Source organism: Bubalus bubalis, chromosome 14 (assembly GCF_019923935.1).
Source record: "Bubalus bubalis isolate 160015118507 breed Murrah chromosome 14, NDDB_SH_1, whole genome shotgun sequence".
NCBI classification, from domain to species: Eukaryota; Metazoa; Chordata; class Mammalia; order Artiodactyla; family Bovidae; genus Bubalus; species Bubalus bubalis.
In genome coordinates, this window is record NC_059170.1 from 46063942 (window position 1) to 46082686 (window position 18745).

Sequence of the window (18745 nt, forward strand, 5' to 3'; positions counted from 1 at the left end):
AGCCCCTTGACTCCTTGGCCCTCTGGAGGAATGCCCGCTCTTATTAAGAAAAGTCAGAGGCGGGCTTGGGGGAGCCGGCCTCCCTGAGTGGGGCTAGAGCAGCTGGATCCCACTAATGAGGCCTCATTACAGCCAGTACCCAGCAGGGCTGCTGCTGCCTGCTGTCTCCATATGGCCAGAGCCAGAGAAAGCTGTCCAGCCAGGGCTGCCTGTTCTGGGCACCTGGCCCAGGCCAGGGCAGCCAAAGCCCACAGCCCACCCTGGGTGGAGGTGAGCGTTTGGGCATCATGGGTGACTGGGCCTTCCTGGAGCCGGTGGCCCAGCCAGGAGCTTGGCCCTCAGTCTGGACTAGCAGGAAGTCAGCGGAAGTCAGCAGAGCGTGTCTGGGGACTCGGCTGCATGAGGCTGGCCTGGAAACAGCTCAGTCGCTAGGGTCTGAGGCCATTCTCTTGGGAGACTTGCTTAAGCCAAGATCACTCCCCATCTTCTCTCCCAAAATGGGCATAGTATCATACCCACCTCGAGGGATAAATGAGTTAGTATATATTAATATGAAGTGTTTAGGACAGCATCTGGCTCACAGTAAGCACTTCATATATATTATCTATTACTGTTATTTATAATGCTTACTAGCTTCAAAGATGGGTAGATATGATCCCTATTTTAGAGATAAAGAAACTAAGACTAGACAAGTAAAGTAACTTGTCTAAGGAGATGCATAGAGGGAGATCCACCAGAGCTGGGGTTTGAACCCAGGCCTGTCTGACTCTAAAGACTTTGCCCTTTAAAAATAATGATGTTGGGACTTCCCTGGTAGTCCAGTGGCTAGGAACCCACCTTGTAGTGCAGGGGACATGGGTTCGAGGCTGCTGGTCAGAGAACTAAGATCCCACATGCCGTGGAGCAACTAAGCTGTTGCACCACAGCTACTGAGCCCGTGCACCACAACCAAAGAGCCCGTGCGCTGCGCTTAGACCCAAACGGCCCAATAAATATTTTTAAGAAAATAACAAAAAAGGTTAAAACAGTATCATCCTGCCATGTTCCTATTGGCGTCAGCACACTTACCAAACTCACAGGGAAGCTGTCCTTTACATCAGAATTCATGCTTGATCTTAGGTTACTAAGATCCTACTTTGTACCTTGCCCACCCATCAGTTTCCAAAAACTGAAAGCTGTGTCTTCCCAGCACCAGAACGCTCATGCCCACCTTCCTGGTCACTGGTTTGTGGTGTCCCAGCACCCACTGGAGACTGACCAGTGAGTGTGGCCTCAGAGAAGAGGGATTGAGGGTCTGAGTGACGTTCTACCCAGACCACTCAGCACACTCTTCCAGAGGGACCTCCTCAGGTTCTAGGTGACGCAGTGCTAATCCTCAAGAGTCCGTGTTCTGCAGCTGCCCTCTTGGCTAATGCTGTCTTTCTTCAGACAGGTGACAGCGCAGTTCACCAGGCCACAACTCTTTTGCAGCCACAACTCAGTCAGTCACATTCTTCTATGAGGACACACTCTACCATCTTGGCGGGCTGGAGATCCCCAAGTCCTGGGGGGATTGCTCCAGTGCCCATCACCCCTCAGGCCACAGCACTCTGCGAAGTCTGAGATGCTCTGGTAGTGCCCTGTGGCTACGTCCCCTTCTCCCTGCCCCTTCACCATCTCTAGTGCCCAGAGGTACCCAACCTCGTTACCAGGAGCCCACCAAGTGCCAGGCCTGTATGCTCAGAAGCATCTGGGCCCCAGACCCCACTCTAGAATGGGAATGAGCTGCCCTCTCTCTCTCTCTACTGTGCCTGCTCTGCCTCACCCTGTGGTTGTGAGTGTGTGTGTGCGTTTTGTTCCAATAACTTGCTGGGAACAAGGGAAAAACACAACAAGCCCCACGCCTCACTCTAGCTGTGGAGCATCCTCGCTGGGCTGCATGGGGACTGGCCAGAGTGGGAGGGCCAGGGGAGGGGGTAAGCAGAGCTTCAGGAGGAGATGAGGTAAAAGTAGTTGATGCTGCCCAGCAGGCAATGGAAGAGGCAGGGGATGCATCAGTGTCGCCCGGAGCTGGCAGAGGTGTGAATGAGTGGAGGAGACACACGCACTCCACTCCAAGTGTTCACCCCAAGATGGCGGCGGCTCAGGGACCTGCAGACCCCTCCTCCCCAGAACAGGTCAGTCATTTTCCAGGAGGTCAAGCCCCCTCTCTGGTGCCAGGCAGACTGGGAGGCAGGACTTGGGGTGGGGAGAGGGGCTGAGTGGTCTGTGCCACGGAGGGGCAGGCACAGCCAGCCAGAGAGACAAACACCAGCAAAAGTAATGCAGAAAGTTGCAACTGTGCAAAGGAGCAGGAAGAGTTAGCTGTGTGGCGGGGGCGCGGGGGAGGAGAATGGGGGTGTGAGGGCTCCCCCAGCCCAAGGACCTGCTGAGAATCTGCTCTGTGTATCAAAGTTGCATTGTCCTAGCTCCCGGGGAGATGGGCCAGAGGTGCCCAGGAATTGTACTAATCATTTTGGCCCCATTGTCTGTGCCATGGCAGTTACTCCTATGGGGAGAGTGGGTGAGGGGGCAGGGGGACTTGGTACAGGGGCTGCATGGTGAGGATGGGGGAAGGGGGCAGGCAAGCAACTCAGCTGGGAGGTGACAGACCCTGCGGAATGTTTGCCAGTGTCCAGGACTAGGACCCGGGTGGGGTGGGCACCACTGGTGTGCCCTCATCCCTGGAAGCTGGGGGTGGGCGGGGATGGCAGGCACAGTGTGGCTGATGGCAGTGAGGGAGAGGGGACTGGGACGGTCACCTTCTTTCTCTGCAGCTCATCCTGACTTGACCTCCAGAAGGCAAGAGAAGGCATGTCCTCTAGGGAGAACTGGGTTGAGTTTGGGAGTAGCATTATGCAGGGCTGCCCTCCACCCTCAGGACTGCCAGGATCAGCAACCAAAGCCACTTCCAAAATGCCAGCCTGCTGCCAGCCGATGGGGCAGAGGCTGCTCACGACTTCCACAGTGCAGGGCAGGACTGCTGGGCTCCAGGGCAGAGACAGAGCCCACCCAAAGGTCCCATCACTACTCCCAGGGTCTGGACTGGAGCCCGGCATGCCTAGGCTGCATCTCCTGTCTGCCGTCCACAATTTTGGCAAGTCAATACTGGCAGAGCCCTCTGCTAGTCAGGGCTCTGGGATGAAACAGCACCGGGCACGTCCTTGCCTCTCTCACCTCCCATATGAGGCCCTGATCTCCTGAGAGGTGCCGTGAGGTTTTCCTTGAGGCTGGAGACACTAATAGCCCCTGTATACTGCTCGAGTCTGGGGTAGATTTTCCCATGGTCCTGCTCCTCCAGCCCGGCCCTTGACTCTTTCCCGTGTCTGGATCAGGAAGCTAGTTGAAGGATGGAAGGCTCTGTCATTGCAGGGCAGGTGCTACCTCAGGAAGACAAGTTGGGGAACAAAGAACCAAAGGGCGTTAGGTCACAGGGTTTCCCGAGGCAGCCAGGCTTTACTGTCATGGCTGTTCTGCCTGTATTCCCTCTCTGGAGCTCAGAGAAGGCTGCCAGGGATCTGGATTTGGCTTAAGGTCAGTCTAGCATATAGGGTCTTGCCTGTTCTCCTCTGCAAAGTTTGTCTAGGATAGGACTTCATCCCTTGAGCAAACCCTGGGGCTTCAGAGTCCTGGACAAGAAGCCTGCCAGCTCCCAGCAGGGTCTGCCCTGCCTGGCCTGCTCCAGGAGTCCTCAGTGTCCACCACGAGCAGAAGAGAGAGCTCTCAATTCACAGTAATATCCAGTGGACACTGCTCTTGGAGGGCGGGAGTTGGCAGCCTGGGCACAGCTATCACCCAGAGTAGAAACCTGGGCTGCCTCTGAGTCTGGACACGGAACAGGGAGGGGCGCCTCTGCAGTGTGGGGTTGGGGGAGCTCTGGTTTCTGCTGTTGGAGCCGAACTGCCTGAATTCTAGGAGCTCACCCAGAACAGTGAATAAACAGAGGGCAGAGGGCTAGGGAGAGGACTTACATAAGCAACTGCTCAGTGTGGCTCACCCTCCTGGGCAGGGATGGGGTGGGAGGTTGTGAACACAAGACTGGTTGCAGATCCTTGTGCAGGCATGGACATTGCTGCCTCAATGACTGCTTCTTAGGTCAGGGGTGCTGAGGGTCTTACGTGTGTATGTCTTTGCATGGCAGATGTCATGGAGAATGATCAGCCAGCCTATCCACATAGGCGTGGAAGGCACGTCCTATAGCCTGCATCCTGCTGAGCCTGGGGAAGCTTGGGCACAGGGCGAGGCAATCCCCACCCAGGACATCACCCATGAGGCTTATGAGGACAAGTCAGAGGTGAGGGTAGGGGCTATCCAGGGAGCCCAAGGAGGAGGGATCAACCCAGAAGGGCACCAGGCCACTCTGGTTTAACTCACCACCCAGGTGTGAGCGAGGGAGGGAGGCTGGGAGGGCAGCGAGGGGCAGCAGACAGTGGGAGATGGGTGATGGGCAGCAGGAGCCTGGAGCCTGGCCAGTCGGCAGGGCTGAGCTGGGTTTGGCAGACGGGCCACCAGTCTGGGTCAAACCCATGAGCACAAAGAGATTCTTTTGTGGGCACCTCAGAGCCAACAGGGACTGTTACTATCAGTGACAGGCCTTCCACCCAGCAGGTAAAAAAGAATGGAGGGCTTAGAATGAGGAAAATTATGCAAGGAGAAAAAAACTTGTGCAGCATTAGAAAAGTCTCACTGGCCTTGGGCATTGCTGTCCAGGAAGGAAGTGGAGGGGAGTCCCCAGAGGAGGGCTGAAAGGGAACTAGAGCCCCCAGGAAGCCCCACAGAAGGACCCTTGTTCTTGGAGGAAGGTGGGCTTCCTCTGTCCTTTGCTGAGCGCCACGCCCTCACCAGTCAGACTGCCTGCACGTAGCTGCACTGGAATGAAAAGTCAGAGGCCTAGCTGTGGACTAGGCCCCCCATGGCAGCATTCCCTCCACAACTCCTGAATGGGGCACTGAAGGGCTGGGATACAGGGCCAGGGAGCAGCGGCTGGTGCTGCTTCTGCTGGGAGCTCCTCCCACCACTTGCATCATTGCACCTCCTTCTGCATAGCGGACCCCTCGTGTTGTCTGTTACTTCCCGCCACAGTCCCAGCCCCAACTCCAGTTCCAGGCTCCAGTCCCCCCAGGCTTGGGCCTCCAAGGGGCACAGCCAGCAGGGCTGAACTGTTGAGCGCAAGGCTCGGTAGTGTGCGGCTCGTCAATGCCACCACTGACTCCTGAGGGCTGAGTCAGCCTGTGACTCGCTGCTGGCCACCCTCCCAGACCAAGGGAGGAGCAGAGACCTCAGAGGCCCACTTGGTCAGGCCTTGAACATCAAACCTTAGGACCTCGGTCTCTGCAAGAGGCCTTGCCCTGCTCCACCCGTGAGGCCACCCTGGATCCTCAGCTGTCTCTCTTACGGCTATAACTGCTGCTTCGTGACCCCCCCATGTACTTGCAGCTGCTACAGTCCTCCATTGTGCCCCTAAGTAAACAAGCCTCAGACAGAATAAAACTGTTATTGTAGGATCAACATACAGGAAGCCTATTTGGCTGGGCTTTGTTTGGGAATGGATAAACTACTCCAGGCAGGCCTCATGCCCTCTGAAAAAGTGCCCCCTGGACCCCACACTATTATTGCTAGGCCCGTCCCCAAAAAAGCCCCTAGGAGGTGGTAACAGGCTTAGCCGGGATTCTGTAGGGACCTGTCACACCAGGACTAGGAGCTGCCCTCTCTCAGGGCCAAGGTTGCCTTCAAGCCTCTTCCTCAGGGCAGCCTTCTGTGACCTCACCCTGCTGCTACCCCAACCCTAGTCATCCTTTCACGTTCTCATTGTGGTCACGTTGAAGTTGCATGCAAAAATTATGTGTTTATCTCGTTAATGGCTTACTTCCCCCCTGGACTTCTGAGTGGGTCTGGGTGTGTTTTGTTCCCTTCTGAATTTCCTGAGCCTGAGGTAGGGCCTGGCACATAGTAGGTGCTTGTAAGCCTCTGTGAATGAATGCATACAGGCTCTGCTGGTCGGCTCTGGGTGCTCTGTGAAGGGTTCCTGGTACTGGGCCCCAAACCTCCCAGGACCATGTGAGGCTCAGGGTCTCCTTTGGGCAGTGCTGGGTGGGAGGTGACACCTTTGGCAAGGACAAGGGTGTCTGTGCAGTAGTGCCCGTGTGCTGTGCAAGCCCGGAGCCGCCCCCCAGATGCGCCCTCTGAGAGCAAAGTGTGCGTGGCTAGGAGGGCCACCATCAGGTACTGGGGCCTCTGGGCCTGCCTTCCCAAATAGGCCTTCCTGGAAGGCGCAGGCCGGTGAGACCATTCCCCGACTCTGCGCCTGTCGGTCAGTGTCAGAGTCCAGCAGCATGTCAAGGCACCAGGCCCACTTGTTTATTTGCCTGCATGCCTTGAATCTGTCTCTTTCAAACTGAGGGTCAGCGTCACTACCGCGCTGTACCTCAGGTAGGTCGTGCGGCTGTGTCTCTGATCCTGGGTGTCCTCAAGGACCCTGGCCATTTCTCTCAGGAGAACAGCCCACCTCTGGGAGACTGTCTGTGTCACTCAGGGAGTCTCTGGGCTTCTCTGTTGGTGACTCTCCGGGTCCTCCCTTGCCTCTGAGACTCCTCTGACCCCGCAGGCTCCGGTTCAGGGTGGCTGAGTCAGTGGGAGGGGTGGAACGGACATGGCATGGGGGACGGGTCTGCTCACACTTATAAAGGGACTTACTGGGTTAATCCCAACTGTGGGGTTGGGGTCCTCAGTGGGGCTTCAGGCCACCCAGTCCAGCCCCACAGCTCCCCAGGCAAGCCCACATCCTTCCTTTTGGGCGAACCCCCTCATCAGCCCTTCCTGACCAGCCCCCTCTTCTGCAGCCCATGCTCTCTCAGCTCAGAGACACTTTTCTAGAGTCACTGCCTCTAGTTCCCCTGAGGGAACTGGAAGTAGAACTCCCCAGAGTCTGTCCTCCAAGTCTGGCATGGTGCCTACAACTCTGGTCTCCTCTTCCAACTCATGGCCAGCAGCTCCCCGCCCTCAGCCCTGGTCAGCTTCCCCAGGGCTTCCCTCCCCAGTCGTGGGCAATTAGAGATGGCTCCCCTGGCCCTCCCATCCTGAGTCCCAGAATGCCTTCCTCAGGTCTGGCCTAGCTCAGTTGCTTTCCCCTTCTTGTACTCTACAGCCCTGACCACCAGGTGCCCCCTGGAAAAAGCCTTCAGCTGGGGGAGGGGCCCAGCGTCCCCTTCCCCACAGCCACCTGCCATGGGCAGCGTGCTTAGCCTGGCGATACGGTGGCAGTGCGTTGGGGGGCTGTCTGGACACAGGCCCCTTTGTGCCCAACCCTTTGGCTGCTTGGTATGAGGCTCAGCTGCTCCCAGATCCTCACCCAGAGGGGACAGGGGAGGCTTTGGAGGGGCTGGGGCTGGGGGGCTCTCAACTCGAGCTCCCTCTCAGTGTCTCACCTCTCAGATGCTGGCAGTATGTCCTCAGGTGGGCTGGTGCCCCCGGCACAGGGTGCTGGGGGCTGGTGAGGGAGGCCCCGCTTGGCACCCTCTGGCAGCCACTCTTCCCTCTGTGCTCCTCTGCCAGGCCTGCCTGCAGCTTCTGTCAGCAGAGGGGAAGCCCAGGGCGGGGGTGGGGGCCTGGAGGGTCCATGGTGTCCCCACTAGGGGAGGCCTGAAGGGTCAGGCACCTCATGCCAATGCCTTGCCGATGGTGGCTTTTCTCTTGTCTGCACAGAATGGTTCTATGCCCGACGAGAAGGACCACAGCCTCCAACGGGGCAACTGGGGCAACCAGATCGAGTTTGTACTGACGAGCGTGGGCTATGCCGTGGGCCTGGGCAATGTCTGGCGCTTCCCATACCTCTGCTATCGCAACGGGGGAGGTACCCAGTGGGCACAGGGCAGGGACCACCCACATGGACAGAGCCCAGCCACCATGGCCCAACCACCCCCTTCCGGGACAGACCCCACTCCAGACAGGCTGGCCTCTGGCCCTAATCTCCTTTGTCCCCACCCTGGCTTAGGTAAACTTTACCCCCTGACCTTGGCAGCCTGATCCCTCGAGGGGAGAAAAGGTAGAGAGGAAAGCAATCCAACCTCCCAAGTCTCAGTTTTATACCCCCCCGCATTTCAACAGCCACCCCCAAAATGATTCGGGGGATATTTGAGGACCTCATCAGCTAATGTATGTGAAATTGCTTGGTTAAGTCATCAATTCCCACCCAAACGTTGGCAGCTCTAGGGCCTGGGTTCAGCTCAGAGCAGATTTCCTGGGAACCCCTGTCAAGTCCAAAAACAGGCCGTGAGCAGTGTGCCTCAGACTGAGGCTCCAGTCCAGGGCATGGCACACCCTCCTGGAAGCCCAGCCAATTGCAAAGGTTCTGCTGTCGGGTTCTGAGCAGGAACAGGGTGGGATTCCCCCAGAGCCAGCCCTGAGCCAGCCCTCTCCCTGCCCACCAGGAGCCTTCCTGGTCCCCTACTTCATCATGCTCATCTTCTGCGGGATCCCCATCTTCTTCATGGAACTCTCCTTCGGCCAGTTTGCAAGTCAGGGCTGCCTGGGGGTCTGGAGGATCAGCCCCATGTTCAAAGGTGAGGCCCGGATGGGGTACACACACACACACACGGGCCTCGGGGGGCCGTGCTGACTCACCCATCTGTATAAAGACTGCCAACCTCTATGGTAACCGGGTGTTGACCCGAGGTCCACATCAGTGACCAAGGCCAGGGACACATGCTGGGATCCATTGTTTACTTGGCCTCTACCCTCTCCTCCTACCACATGCATACACAAAAGCCCTTCACCTGCTCCCCCACTCAGCCCCCAGCTCACTCCTGCCAAGGCTTTGACCTGCCCCTTCTGTGGCCTTCCATGAAAGCCTGCCCCTCAGGCCCTTCAAAATTAGCTTCGCATCCTTCAACTAGGTGTGTGAGGCTGCTCCTGCCCCTCCCCTCCGCCAGGTGTGGGCTACGGCATGATGGTGGTGTCCACATACATCGGCATCTACTACAATGTGGTCGTCTGCATCGCCTTCTACTACTTCTTCTCGTCCCTGACGTCCGTGCTGCCCTGGACCTACTGCGATAACCCTTGGAACACGCCCAACTGTGTGAGCATGTTGGAAAACCCCAACATCACCAAGAGCACGCAGCCTTCTGCCATGCCTGGCAACATCTCTCAGGCACTCAACCAGACCCTCCAGAGGACAAGCCCCAGCGAGGAGTACTGGAGGTGAGGCCCCCATGGGAACTGGGCTTCTAGGGGTTATCCTGGGAGCCTATCTTCAGCCCTCCCTCTTCGCCAAAGGGCAGTGGTCTGCAGTCTAGGGAGGGTGCCAGGAATAGAGCAGGGCAGGCGTTTGGGAAGAAATGTAAGGAGCTCGCAGCCCACTTCAGGAGAGGCTGACACACAGGCTTTGTGAGTTTGTGAGCGTCCTTACACAGCAGCATCAAGACTCCAGCAGTCAGGTCAAACAAGGAGGGTTGCGGCAAAGAGGGGTGGCTTCCTGGTAAGCAGAAGAGCACAGGCAGAGGCCCTTAGTTGCAGATGAGCCTGAGGGAAACTGTTGTGACGAGGGGTAACAGGTGTGTGGGAAACTCACCAGCCATGTGGTAGCCTACAGGGAGTAAGTGACCTCTTGGAGGGCTTACAAGAAAGAAGCGTAGACCTAACCCTGCAGAACCAAAGAAGAGCTGTGGAAGTTTCCTGAGCCCAGAGCTGTCATTATCAGGCTGTGTTTGGGAAGGGCAGCCTGGCACCCCTGAGCTCTGTGCTGACAGAGAACGGAGTCCCGGGGCTGGCTTGAAGGGAAGCTGTTGCTGGGGGTGTTTGGAACATCTTGTCCCAGCTGGGTGGGTGTGAGGGCCCAGCAGGACATCCTGGAGGAAATTCCCCACGTCCTGTTGAGGAGCTCATGGGAAGAGGGCTTTGTGGGCTGGTGGGCAGGCCTCGTTCATTCATTCCACAAACATTTATGGTGTCCACTCTGCTGGGCCCTGTGTGCCCATGGGGTATGAATGGCCCTGAGACCATGCCACGAGGAGGTCACAGTCCAGAAGGGAGATGGGTAGTAAAAGCTATTTGGGGCAGGGGCCTCAGTGCAGGTATATGCAGGGATGTGGTGAGGGCAAGAGCAGGTGATTGAGAACACTTCCCATGGACTTCCCTCAAGGTCCAGTGTCTAAGACTCCCGAGCTTCCAGTGCCTCCACTGCAGGGGGCACAGGTTCAATCCCTCCTCAGGGAACTAAGATCCCACATGCCAAGCATGACACGGTCAAAAAACAAATCATAAAAAAACCCAAGACTTCTCAGAGGAGGGAGAGAGGAAGTATAGAAGGATTGGGAGACATGGGCAGATGAGCTGCAGCCAGGAGGTGGCAGACTGGAGCTGGGGTTGGGAGCAGGTAGGACAGAGTATTGGGACAGAGGAGGCCAGGACATGAAAAGACACAGGGCTTCCACTGCCGGTCAGAGGCTTCAAGGCCTTCTCCACGCTGTGATGGAGAGTCAGGGCTGAGCAGCGGAGGTCCCAGGGACACTTGAAGTCCTAGCACGTCCACGTTCTCTAAACCAAGGGCCAGCACTCAGAGCCTCAGGGCCCAGTGTCCCTGGGCTGCTGCTGCTGCATACGTGCTCAGTCGTGTCTGACTCTTGGCAACCCCATGGACTGTAGCCTGCCAGGTGCCTCTGTCCATGGAATTTTCCAGGCAAGAATACTGGCATGGGTTGCCATTTCCTACTCCAGGGCATCTCCCTGACCCAGGGATTGAACCAGTGTTTCCTGCACCTCCTGCATTGGCAGGCAGATTCTTTACCACTGAGCCACCTGGAAAGGCCATGTGCTGCGCTATAGATGTTCAAAGATGGTTAAGATATGGTCACCGTCCTCAAGACTCATGGTGGAGACCATAGAGCCGTTGCCTTCCAGTGAGGTTTGGGCAAAAATACCTCTGGGCAGATTCAGTCATTCAGTCATTGGATGGGTCATTTCCTGAGCACCAAGTAGGCACTGAGGACTGTACTCAGAGCAGGGACAGAGCGGGGACTAAGAGACTCCACCCACTTAGTTATTCTGCTACATTTGGGGCATGGTGTGGACTGGACAACTTGATCTAGAGAGAACCTTCTGGAAGGTTCCAGAAGCATAAAACCCGGAGAGGCTCCAGAAATTATCACCCCAGGGGCTGTCTTCCAGGGTGGGGCTACTGCTTGGCAAAGCTCAGGAGATTTTATCCAGTGCAATTAGAGGGGAATTTCCCTCCAAGAAAACTAGCCACGGGTCAGGAGGTCCACAGGATGGCCCGCTGAACTCCACTGCTTGTCCGGGGCTGGAGCCAGGCCTCCCTAAGGAGCCGCAGTCCCAGGTAGGACTCCTTCCCTTCAGGATGGCTCTCTGCTGCCCCCTCCTGGAGAGCCTAGGGAACTGACCTTTGAGAGGGCTGCTCAACCTGGTTCAGCGAGATGAGGTGAGCAAGCACCCCCATTTCTGGGCACCTACTATGTGCTTCTTGTTGTTTAGCTGCTCAGTCGTGTCCAACTCTTTTGCAACTCCATGGGCTGTAGCTCTCCAGGCTCGTCTGTCCATGGGATTCTCTAGGCAAGAACACTAGGGTGGGTTGCCATTTCCTTCTCCAGGGGATCCTCCCAACCCAGAGATCAAACCCGTCTCCTGCATTGGCAGGTGGGTTCTTTACCCCTGAGCCACCAGGGAACTATGTGCTAGGCATATTATATGATATCACCCCCATTTTCAGATTCAGAGACTGATTCCCTGATGTTAAGGAACTAGGCCGCGATGCTGTGTCAGGATATACATGTATCAGGATATGCATGTGTCAGGATATGCATGCCCCGCTGTGCCTGGGGCCTAATGTGAATTAGGCTGATGATACTCTGCAGGCATTCTGGGTCCACAGTCCCCAGCGACCCTTTGGAAAGCTGCACAATCTCATTTGAGCCCCACAGCAACCCTATTAGATAGTGTGTGCCGGTTTTATAAAATATTCCCATTTTACAAGTGAACAAAGCAAATCAAGAGAAAGATGGACTCCTCTAAAGGAAGAAGAGCTCCCAGGGCAGATTTCTGAGCCCATGTCTGCCTTTCGCCCACCCTTTGGCCTCCAGCCTTCCCTGCCTTCACCACGTCTTTACAGCATTACCTTACGGTCCTCTGAGAGCTGATCTGATGCCTGCCAGGCAGGACCTAAGCTCAGGACCATGCCCTCATCTCCCCAGAAGACACCTGACACAATGGGACTTGGATCCCAGCACCCCTCTCTCAGTGTCTTCATGCCAGCTCCGGAGCCACACAGACCTCACTCAAATCCTGGCTGTGCTACATACCAGCTTGGCCTTGTGAGGTCACCAAACCTCTTTAAGTCTCAACTGTTCATCCATTAAGTGGGAGTGGATACAACATCATTCTTGTTATTATAAAGATGTAGCAGAAATCACTAAGAACAGTGACGGGTGCTCAGTAAGCACAGTGATAGCCACTGCTAGAGATGCAGTGAAACAGATGAGTGTCCTGTTCTCAAGGCATTTACCATCTGGTTGGGGAAATTAAAAAATTATGCAGAATAAGTCAAGAGATGTTATGTGAAAGCCAACTTGTAAATATGTGTGGTTCCAAAAGTTTTTCAGTTAGTTGTTTGGTCTCAAAAGCACATGGTCCAAAACCAAAACCAAACGTTAAATATGGTGCCATAAAAAGAAAGAGTTCAGAAGATTAGCTTTCCAAACTCTTTAAACCCTTGTGTTGTATGCTGAACTCTTGCAATAAGAAAATAATACAAAGTACTACCAGTGTAACATATGTAACTAGACAAAGCTTTTAGAGAGTCTTTTGAGCAAGGAATGGGTTCTTTACTTTGAATGCTGGTGCTTGACCCGGTGGCTATTCTGGAAGGCAGAGCCTCCCATCATGACGTGCCCCAAATAGTATGCCAGTCCGGTCGGGCTTGGGCAGCCCAGAATCTCCAGCCCTAATGCTTTCAGCTTTGGGTGACCTTGTCTATTTGCCCCATGGGCCCAAACTATTTTTTTCTGCATGTCCCAAAGGGAAAAAGACTGGAAAGCACAGCCAGCCGCAAGGGTCCAGGAGCCACTCCTGGGAGGAGGGGGTGGATCTTATTCATCCCTTTATCTTTGATTCCCCCATGGACTGAGAGCCTGGAAAGTTTCTGACCCTGATGGCGGTCAAGCGAACCAACACAGAGGCAGGAGTTTGGCAGAAGAGGGATGTGTTGGTCAGCGCCCTCTGCAGTTCACAATATGAAGGGCAGCCTAGGAGAATATTGGAGGCAGAGGAGGCCTTGCAAGTGCTTGCAAGTCTGACAGTCCGGTGGGCTGAGCAAACAAACAAATCCTGGACCTGGAAACATTGTCCCATGAGGGACCAGGGTGACCACCCATCACAAGGTATTAAACATGTTTTCATGAGGTTTGAGAACTGAGTTGGAAAAAAAAAGTAAAAAGAGCTAAGATTAGAGGACAGCCTATGAGCTATGCTGAGAAGTCTTCACTGAAAGAGGGGAAAGAAAGGAGCCCGCATTTTTCTAAATTTATCTACAGATTATCCTAGGTTGAAGTTATGATGCCCATTTTAAAGATAAGGAAACTGAGGCTCAATAGTTTGTCTCTTGCTCACCAGTTTTAGCCTGGACAACTCCAACAGCCAAGCCAGTCCCCCTCCAGATACTCCCCTTTATACTTCCCAGTCAATTTTCCATGATGTTAATTCATTCATCCATTCAGCAAATGCTTATTGGGCATGGCTCTGTGCTAGGCACTTTGCAAACCACTGGAGGGATATGCGAATGAACAAAACAGACAAAACCCTGCCTTCATAGAAGGCAGATAAACTGAATAGTAAAATGTACAGTGCGATAGAAAGAGACATACACTGGAGGAAAATACAGCCAAGAACGGGGTAAGGTGTGCCAGGCTGGGGCTGGGGTTGCAGTTTTAATCCCGGTATCCAGAATAGGCCCCTTTGCAAAGAGGACACCCAAGTAAAGATTTGAAGGAAGCAAGGAGGGAGGCAACCATGTCGACAAGCCCAGCTGCGTAATTTGTGGGCCCCAGGGCAAAATGAAAAGATGGAGCCTCTTGTTCAAATGTGTTCAGAATTTCAAGATGGCAATGGCAGGACATTAAACCAAGCACAAGGCCCTTCTAAGCACGGGGCCCTGTGTGCCTGCACAGATCTCACACCCATGTGGACATGGGTCTGGGGAAAGAGTACACCAGACAGGGAAGAGCATGTGTAAAGGCCCTGAGGTGGGAGTGGGCCCGGCACATTTAAGGAACAGCAAGGAACCCGATGTAGCTGGAGAAGTGAGTAAGGGGGGAAGGAGCAGGAGGAGAGGAGATTTGAGAGACGGCAGTTGGGAGATAGTGGATCATGAAGGGCTTTAGGCCACTTTATGGACTTTGGTTTTTCCATGGCCAGAGATGGGAACTGCTACAAGGTTTTGAGCCAAGGAGAGGCCTTGAGAGACCTCTTCTAAAAACCCTCCAGAAGCTTCTCTTTGATCTCAGAATAAAATTCAAAGTTCTGCATCTTGACTTCACAACTTCTCTTGATCTTGTTCCTTCCTATCTTTATCCTTCTCTGTTCCCCTCCCCTTCTCCTCCAGCCTTCCTGAGTTACTGACATGCCCAGGCAGTTCCTGACCCTGACTTACTGACATGCCCAGGCAGTTCCTGTCCTGCTGCATCATGACCTGACCCTGACCTGTGCCCTCAGCCTGGCATATGCTTTCATTTCTCTTCACCCACTTTTTCTCCATCCTTCAAACTTTGGCTCAAGCTTCCCCTCTTCCAGGAATACTTCCAGTGTGTTCCTCCCCATGGGGTTAAGACGCTACTGGCAGTGCCCACAATACCTGATTTAGGTCAATATGCCCAGCAAGGGCTTGGCACATCAACATCCAGTAGATTGAAGAAACACAGCTGGCATGGCATAGGGCTCCAGAGAGAGTCATGCATACTCAGGAGAGGAATTCAGGTTCAAGTCTGGGCTTGTGTGCTCCAGTGTGTGTGCTAAGTCACTTTAGTCATGTCCAACTCTTTGTGACCCCATGGACTATATCCCTGCATGCTCCTCTGTCCATGGGATTCCCCAGGCAAGAACAGTGAAATGGGTTGCCATTTCCTCCACTAGGGGATCTTCCCAACCCAGAGATCAAACCCATATCTCTTACGTCTCCTGCATTGACAGGTGGGTTCTTTATCACTAGCGCCAGCTGGGAATCTTCTGTCTTTTCTCAGTACTCCACTGCCTCCCTCTGTTCATCAGAGTTGGAGGACTAGTGTTTGTGAAAAGATCACAGAAGGCTTCCTGGAGGAGGTGACACCAGATAGGGAACGTCCAGTCTGGAGGAGAGGGGCTTCCTCAAGGAAAGGCCTGGGCCGGGTCTGAGCAGGGACAGGGAGACCTCCACACCCTAGGGGCTGAGGAAGGTAGCCCAGGCCTGGCGTGTGGCCTGCAGGCGCCCTCAAGGATCCTGGGAGAGGCAACAGGCAGAGAGGCCTGGGCAGGCTGGGGCTGGGGCCTCACCAAGGCTCCCAACTCAGACAAGCCGGCTGCTGGGCCTCCGTGAGAAAGGAGGGAGCTGCCAGGCTGGGCCCTGGGCCTTGGGAATGTGTTGCTGGATGGTGCGGCTGGCCCTCAGTGCCAGAGTATCCCCTTCTAGTTTCTGCGTGCTGAACCTGTCGGATGACGTTGGAAACTTCGGGGAGGTGCAGGTGCACCTCCTCAGCTGCCTCCTTGTCTCCTGGGTGGTTGTCTTTCTCTGCCTCATACAAGGGATCAGGTCTTCAGGGAAAGTAAGTCCCCTCCCTCCAGGATCTGTGCCCACCCAGAAATATCCTGCCTCCCTGCCTGGTTTTGTGTGTGGAGGCAGGGTGGGGGTGTGATGAAAGCATGTAGGAGGGACCAGAGGACCCGTGGTGGTTGAGGGGGCAGGTTGAGGGGTGGAGTGGGACGAGCCCAGAGGAGTCCAGTGGGGCCCCTCTCACCCCCAGGTGGTGTACTTTACGGCCACATTCCCCTACGTGGTGCTGACCATCCTGTTCTTCCGTGGTGTGACCCTGGAAGGAGCCTCCACGGGCTTCAAGTACTACCTGACTCCACAGTGGGACAAGATCCTGGAGGCCAAGGTGGGCTGTGGGTGGAAGGTGACCTGGAGGGACGGGGAGGGGCAGAGAGGCGCCAGCCTCTGACTACAGCTCCTCCTGCAGGTATGGGGGGATGCCGCCTCCCAGATCTTCTACTCGCTGGGCTGCGCGTGGGGCGGTCTCATCACCATGGCTTCCTATAACAGGTTCCATAACAACTGTTACCGGTGAGAGTCTCTCCGCCAGCGCTGGGGCTGCCCCCTGTTCCTGCCCTCTCTGCAGCCTGACTCTGCTTCCCCCAGACCCATCAGATCCAGAGCAGCCTTCTGGCCTGCCAGCACCCTTCCTTCCATTCACAGCCTGGAGATGCTGGCAATGCCGGGTCTGGTTCCAGTCACTGCAGAACAGAGAACACTTAGGCAGAAGAGAGAAGGGGTGATGATAGTGATGCCCCAGGGGTCTGTAAGGACTCAAGAGCCTCACGCCCACTTATAGAGGCCCAGAACAGACCAGAGAGGAGATTGGGGGTACTTTTGTTCCTAGAACTTTCCCTGTCTCCAAGTCTGCTGGCCCAAATTGGGCAGGAGGAACTAAGCTGCATGTCCTGACAACGTGTTTCCCTCCCCATTAGAGACAGTGTGGTCATCAGCATCACTAACTGTGTCACCAGCGTCTATGCTGGCTTCGTCATCTTCTTCATCCTGGGCTTCATGGCGAATCACCTGGGTGAGGACGTGTCCCAAGTGGCAGACCACGGCCCAGGCCTGGCCTTCGTGGCATACCCAGAGGCCCTCACACTGCTGCCCATCGCCCCACTCTGGTCCCTGCTCTTCTTCTTCATGCTCATCTTGATGGGGCTGGGCACTCAGGTACGAGGCATGGGACTCGGGCCTGAGGCTTAGGGTGGGAGGAGGCAGGGCCAAGAGTAGGCCCTTGCTCTGATGGCCGTGTCCTGCAGTTTTGCCTCCTAGAGACGCTGGTCACAGCCATTGTGGATGAGGTAGGGAACAAGTGGATCCTACAGCAAAAGATTTATGTGACCTTGGGCGTGGCTGTGGCTGGCTTCCTTCTGGGTATCCCCCTCACCAGCCAGGTAAGAACCAAGGCAAAGGCTGGGCCGAAGTTGCCAGGGTATGGGGTGGGGGGAAGATAGCAGAGAGAAGGGGCCCATAGCCTCAGCCACCCCCAACTCAGCTGCCCACTGGCCCGTAGGCAGGCATCTACTGGCTGCTGCTGATGGACAACTATGCGGCCAGCTACTCCTTGGTCATCATCTCCTGTATCATGTGTGTGTCCATTATGTACATTTACGGTAAGTGCCCAAGCTTCCACGGCCTCCTGTGTCCCAGCCCCGGCCTGCTCATGCTGTTCTGTGGGCTGCTGACCTCCCTCTGTCCAGGGCACCAGAACTACTCCGAGGACATCCAGATGATGCTGGGGTTCCCACCGCCCTGCTTCTTCCAGATCTGCTGGCGCTTCATCTCACCAACTATCATCTTTGTAAGTTCCTTGCTGGTCCCTCCCCTGCTGCCCCATGGCGAGCATCCTTCTCTTGGGAACCAGCCAAGGAAGAGCACGAGCCCAACCATTAGGCCAGAGCTCCCCCTGGGGCTCCACACCCACAGCTCAGGTCACTGGAAGTCTGAGTGAAGCTGTACAGGGTCAGACAGGTGTGGAGACTCAGAACCACCCAAGCCCTGGCCTTGGGTTAGGAATGGAGCACAGGGCCCTGTATTTGATGGAAGACAGTGCCCAGCTTCAGAAGGGGAAAATAGGCTGGCAGCAGCTGAGAGCCGGCCCTCCCTCCCTGGTATAAACCTGCCACCAGAGGAGCCTTGGAAATCATAACTGACCTTGGCATTGGCCTCTGACAGCTTCACTGAGCTCGTGTCTCTAGTCCCTCATAGCCGAGGTGCTTGGAGTGCTCAGGGTATGTGGTGTGAATGCATGTTCCAGAAGCAGGCTGTGCAAGTCAGGTATCAGCTCAGGATCCAGGACACCCTCCTAAGCCACCTTGGAATAGGCTGGCTTGGGAGAGGGAGTTCTGGGTTTTCACCAGTATTCAACACCTGTAAGATAGACCCCCAGCAGGGAGTGGAAGTGGTGGAGGGAAAGCCCACCATGACCAGGAACAATATACTAAGTCTCGTGATACAACTCTCCATGGTTTCATTATTATCCCCACTTTACAGATGAGGAAACTGAGGCCCTGGGATGTTAAGTAATTGATCCAAGGTTATATAGCTTCTAAGGGTCAGAGCCCTCATGTAAAGCAGGTGGTCTGATCTGGAGCGTGTGTGCTGGGCCCATGCTGCACTAGAAACAAGTTTAGGAGGAGGAGTGGTCTGTGGACTATAAACCTTCTGATTTTGTTCCTTTATGATCAGGGTGAGAAGTCGGGGGTGGGGGGGAGGGATTTGCTAGTGTAATGGTCCCTCCACAGAGAAGAGACAGGGCTGTCTCTGAGTGATACAGGGGTCAGCCCGATGATCAGGGCAGTGTCTGGAGTCATGCCCCCCAGTGGTGCCAGTTCCTCTGTGCCCCAGAGAGGTCAGCACCGGATTTCCACATTGGCTCATGTTTCTGGAAAAAAATAAAAAAGGCCCCAAGGGCTGAGGCCTCCATCACTTGGAATG

General features: G+C 55.2%; 1 protein-coding gene across 19 annotated transcripts in view; it reads left to right on the plus strand.

The window, feature by feature from the left end:
* The window catches only part of LOC102405614 (sodium- and chloride-dependent glycine transporter 1), a 34731-nt gene that overhangs the window by 12630 nt on the left and 3356 nt on the right, over positions 1 to 18745 (plus strand). For 5 of the 19 annotated variants that reach the window (XM_044928024.2, XM_044928022.2, XM_044928023.2 and 2 more), the window contains exons 3-13: positions 2007 to 2156; positions 4160 to 4312; positions 7720 to 7867; positions 8445 to 8576; positions 8946 to 9216; positions 15686 to 15818; positions 16017 to 16151; positions 16233 to 16336; positions 16741 to 16978; positions 17068 to 17202; positions 17322 to 17609. In XM_044928024.2, the coding sequence (XP_044783959.2) occupies positions 2007 to 2156; positions 4160 to 4312; positions 7720 to 7867; positions 8445 to 8576; positions 8946 to 9216; positions 15686 to 15818; positions 16017 to 16151; positions 16233 to 16336; positions 16741 to 16978; positions 17068 to 17202; positions 17322 to 17609 (1887 nt within the window). The remainder of the gene's footprint in view (positions 1 to 2006; positions 2157 to 4159; positions 4313 to 7719; positions 7868 to 8444; positions 8577 to 8945; positions 9217 to 15685; positions 15819 to 16016; positions 16152 to 16232; positions 16337 to 16740; positions 16979 to 17067; positions 17203 to 17321; positions 17610 to 18745) is intronic. The other 14 variants (XM_025264220.3, XM_025264228.3, XM_006077220.4 and 11 more) reach the window with 7 other exon arrangements.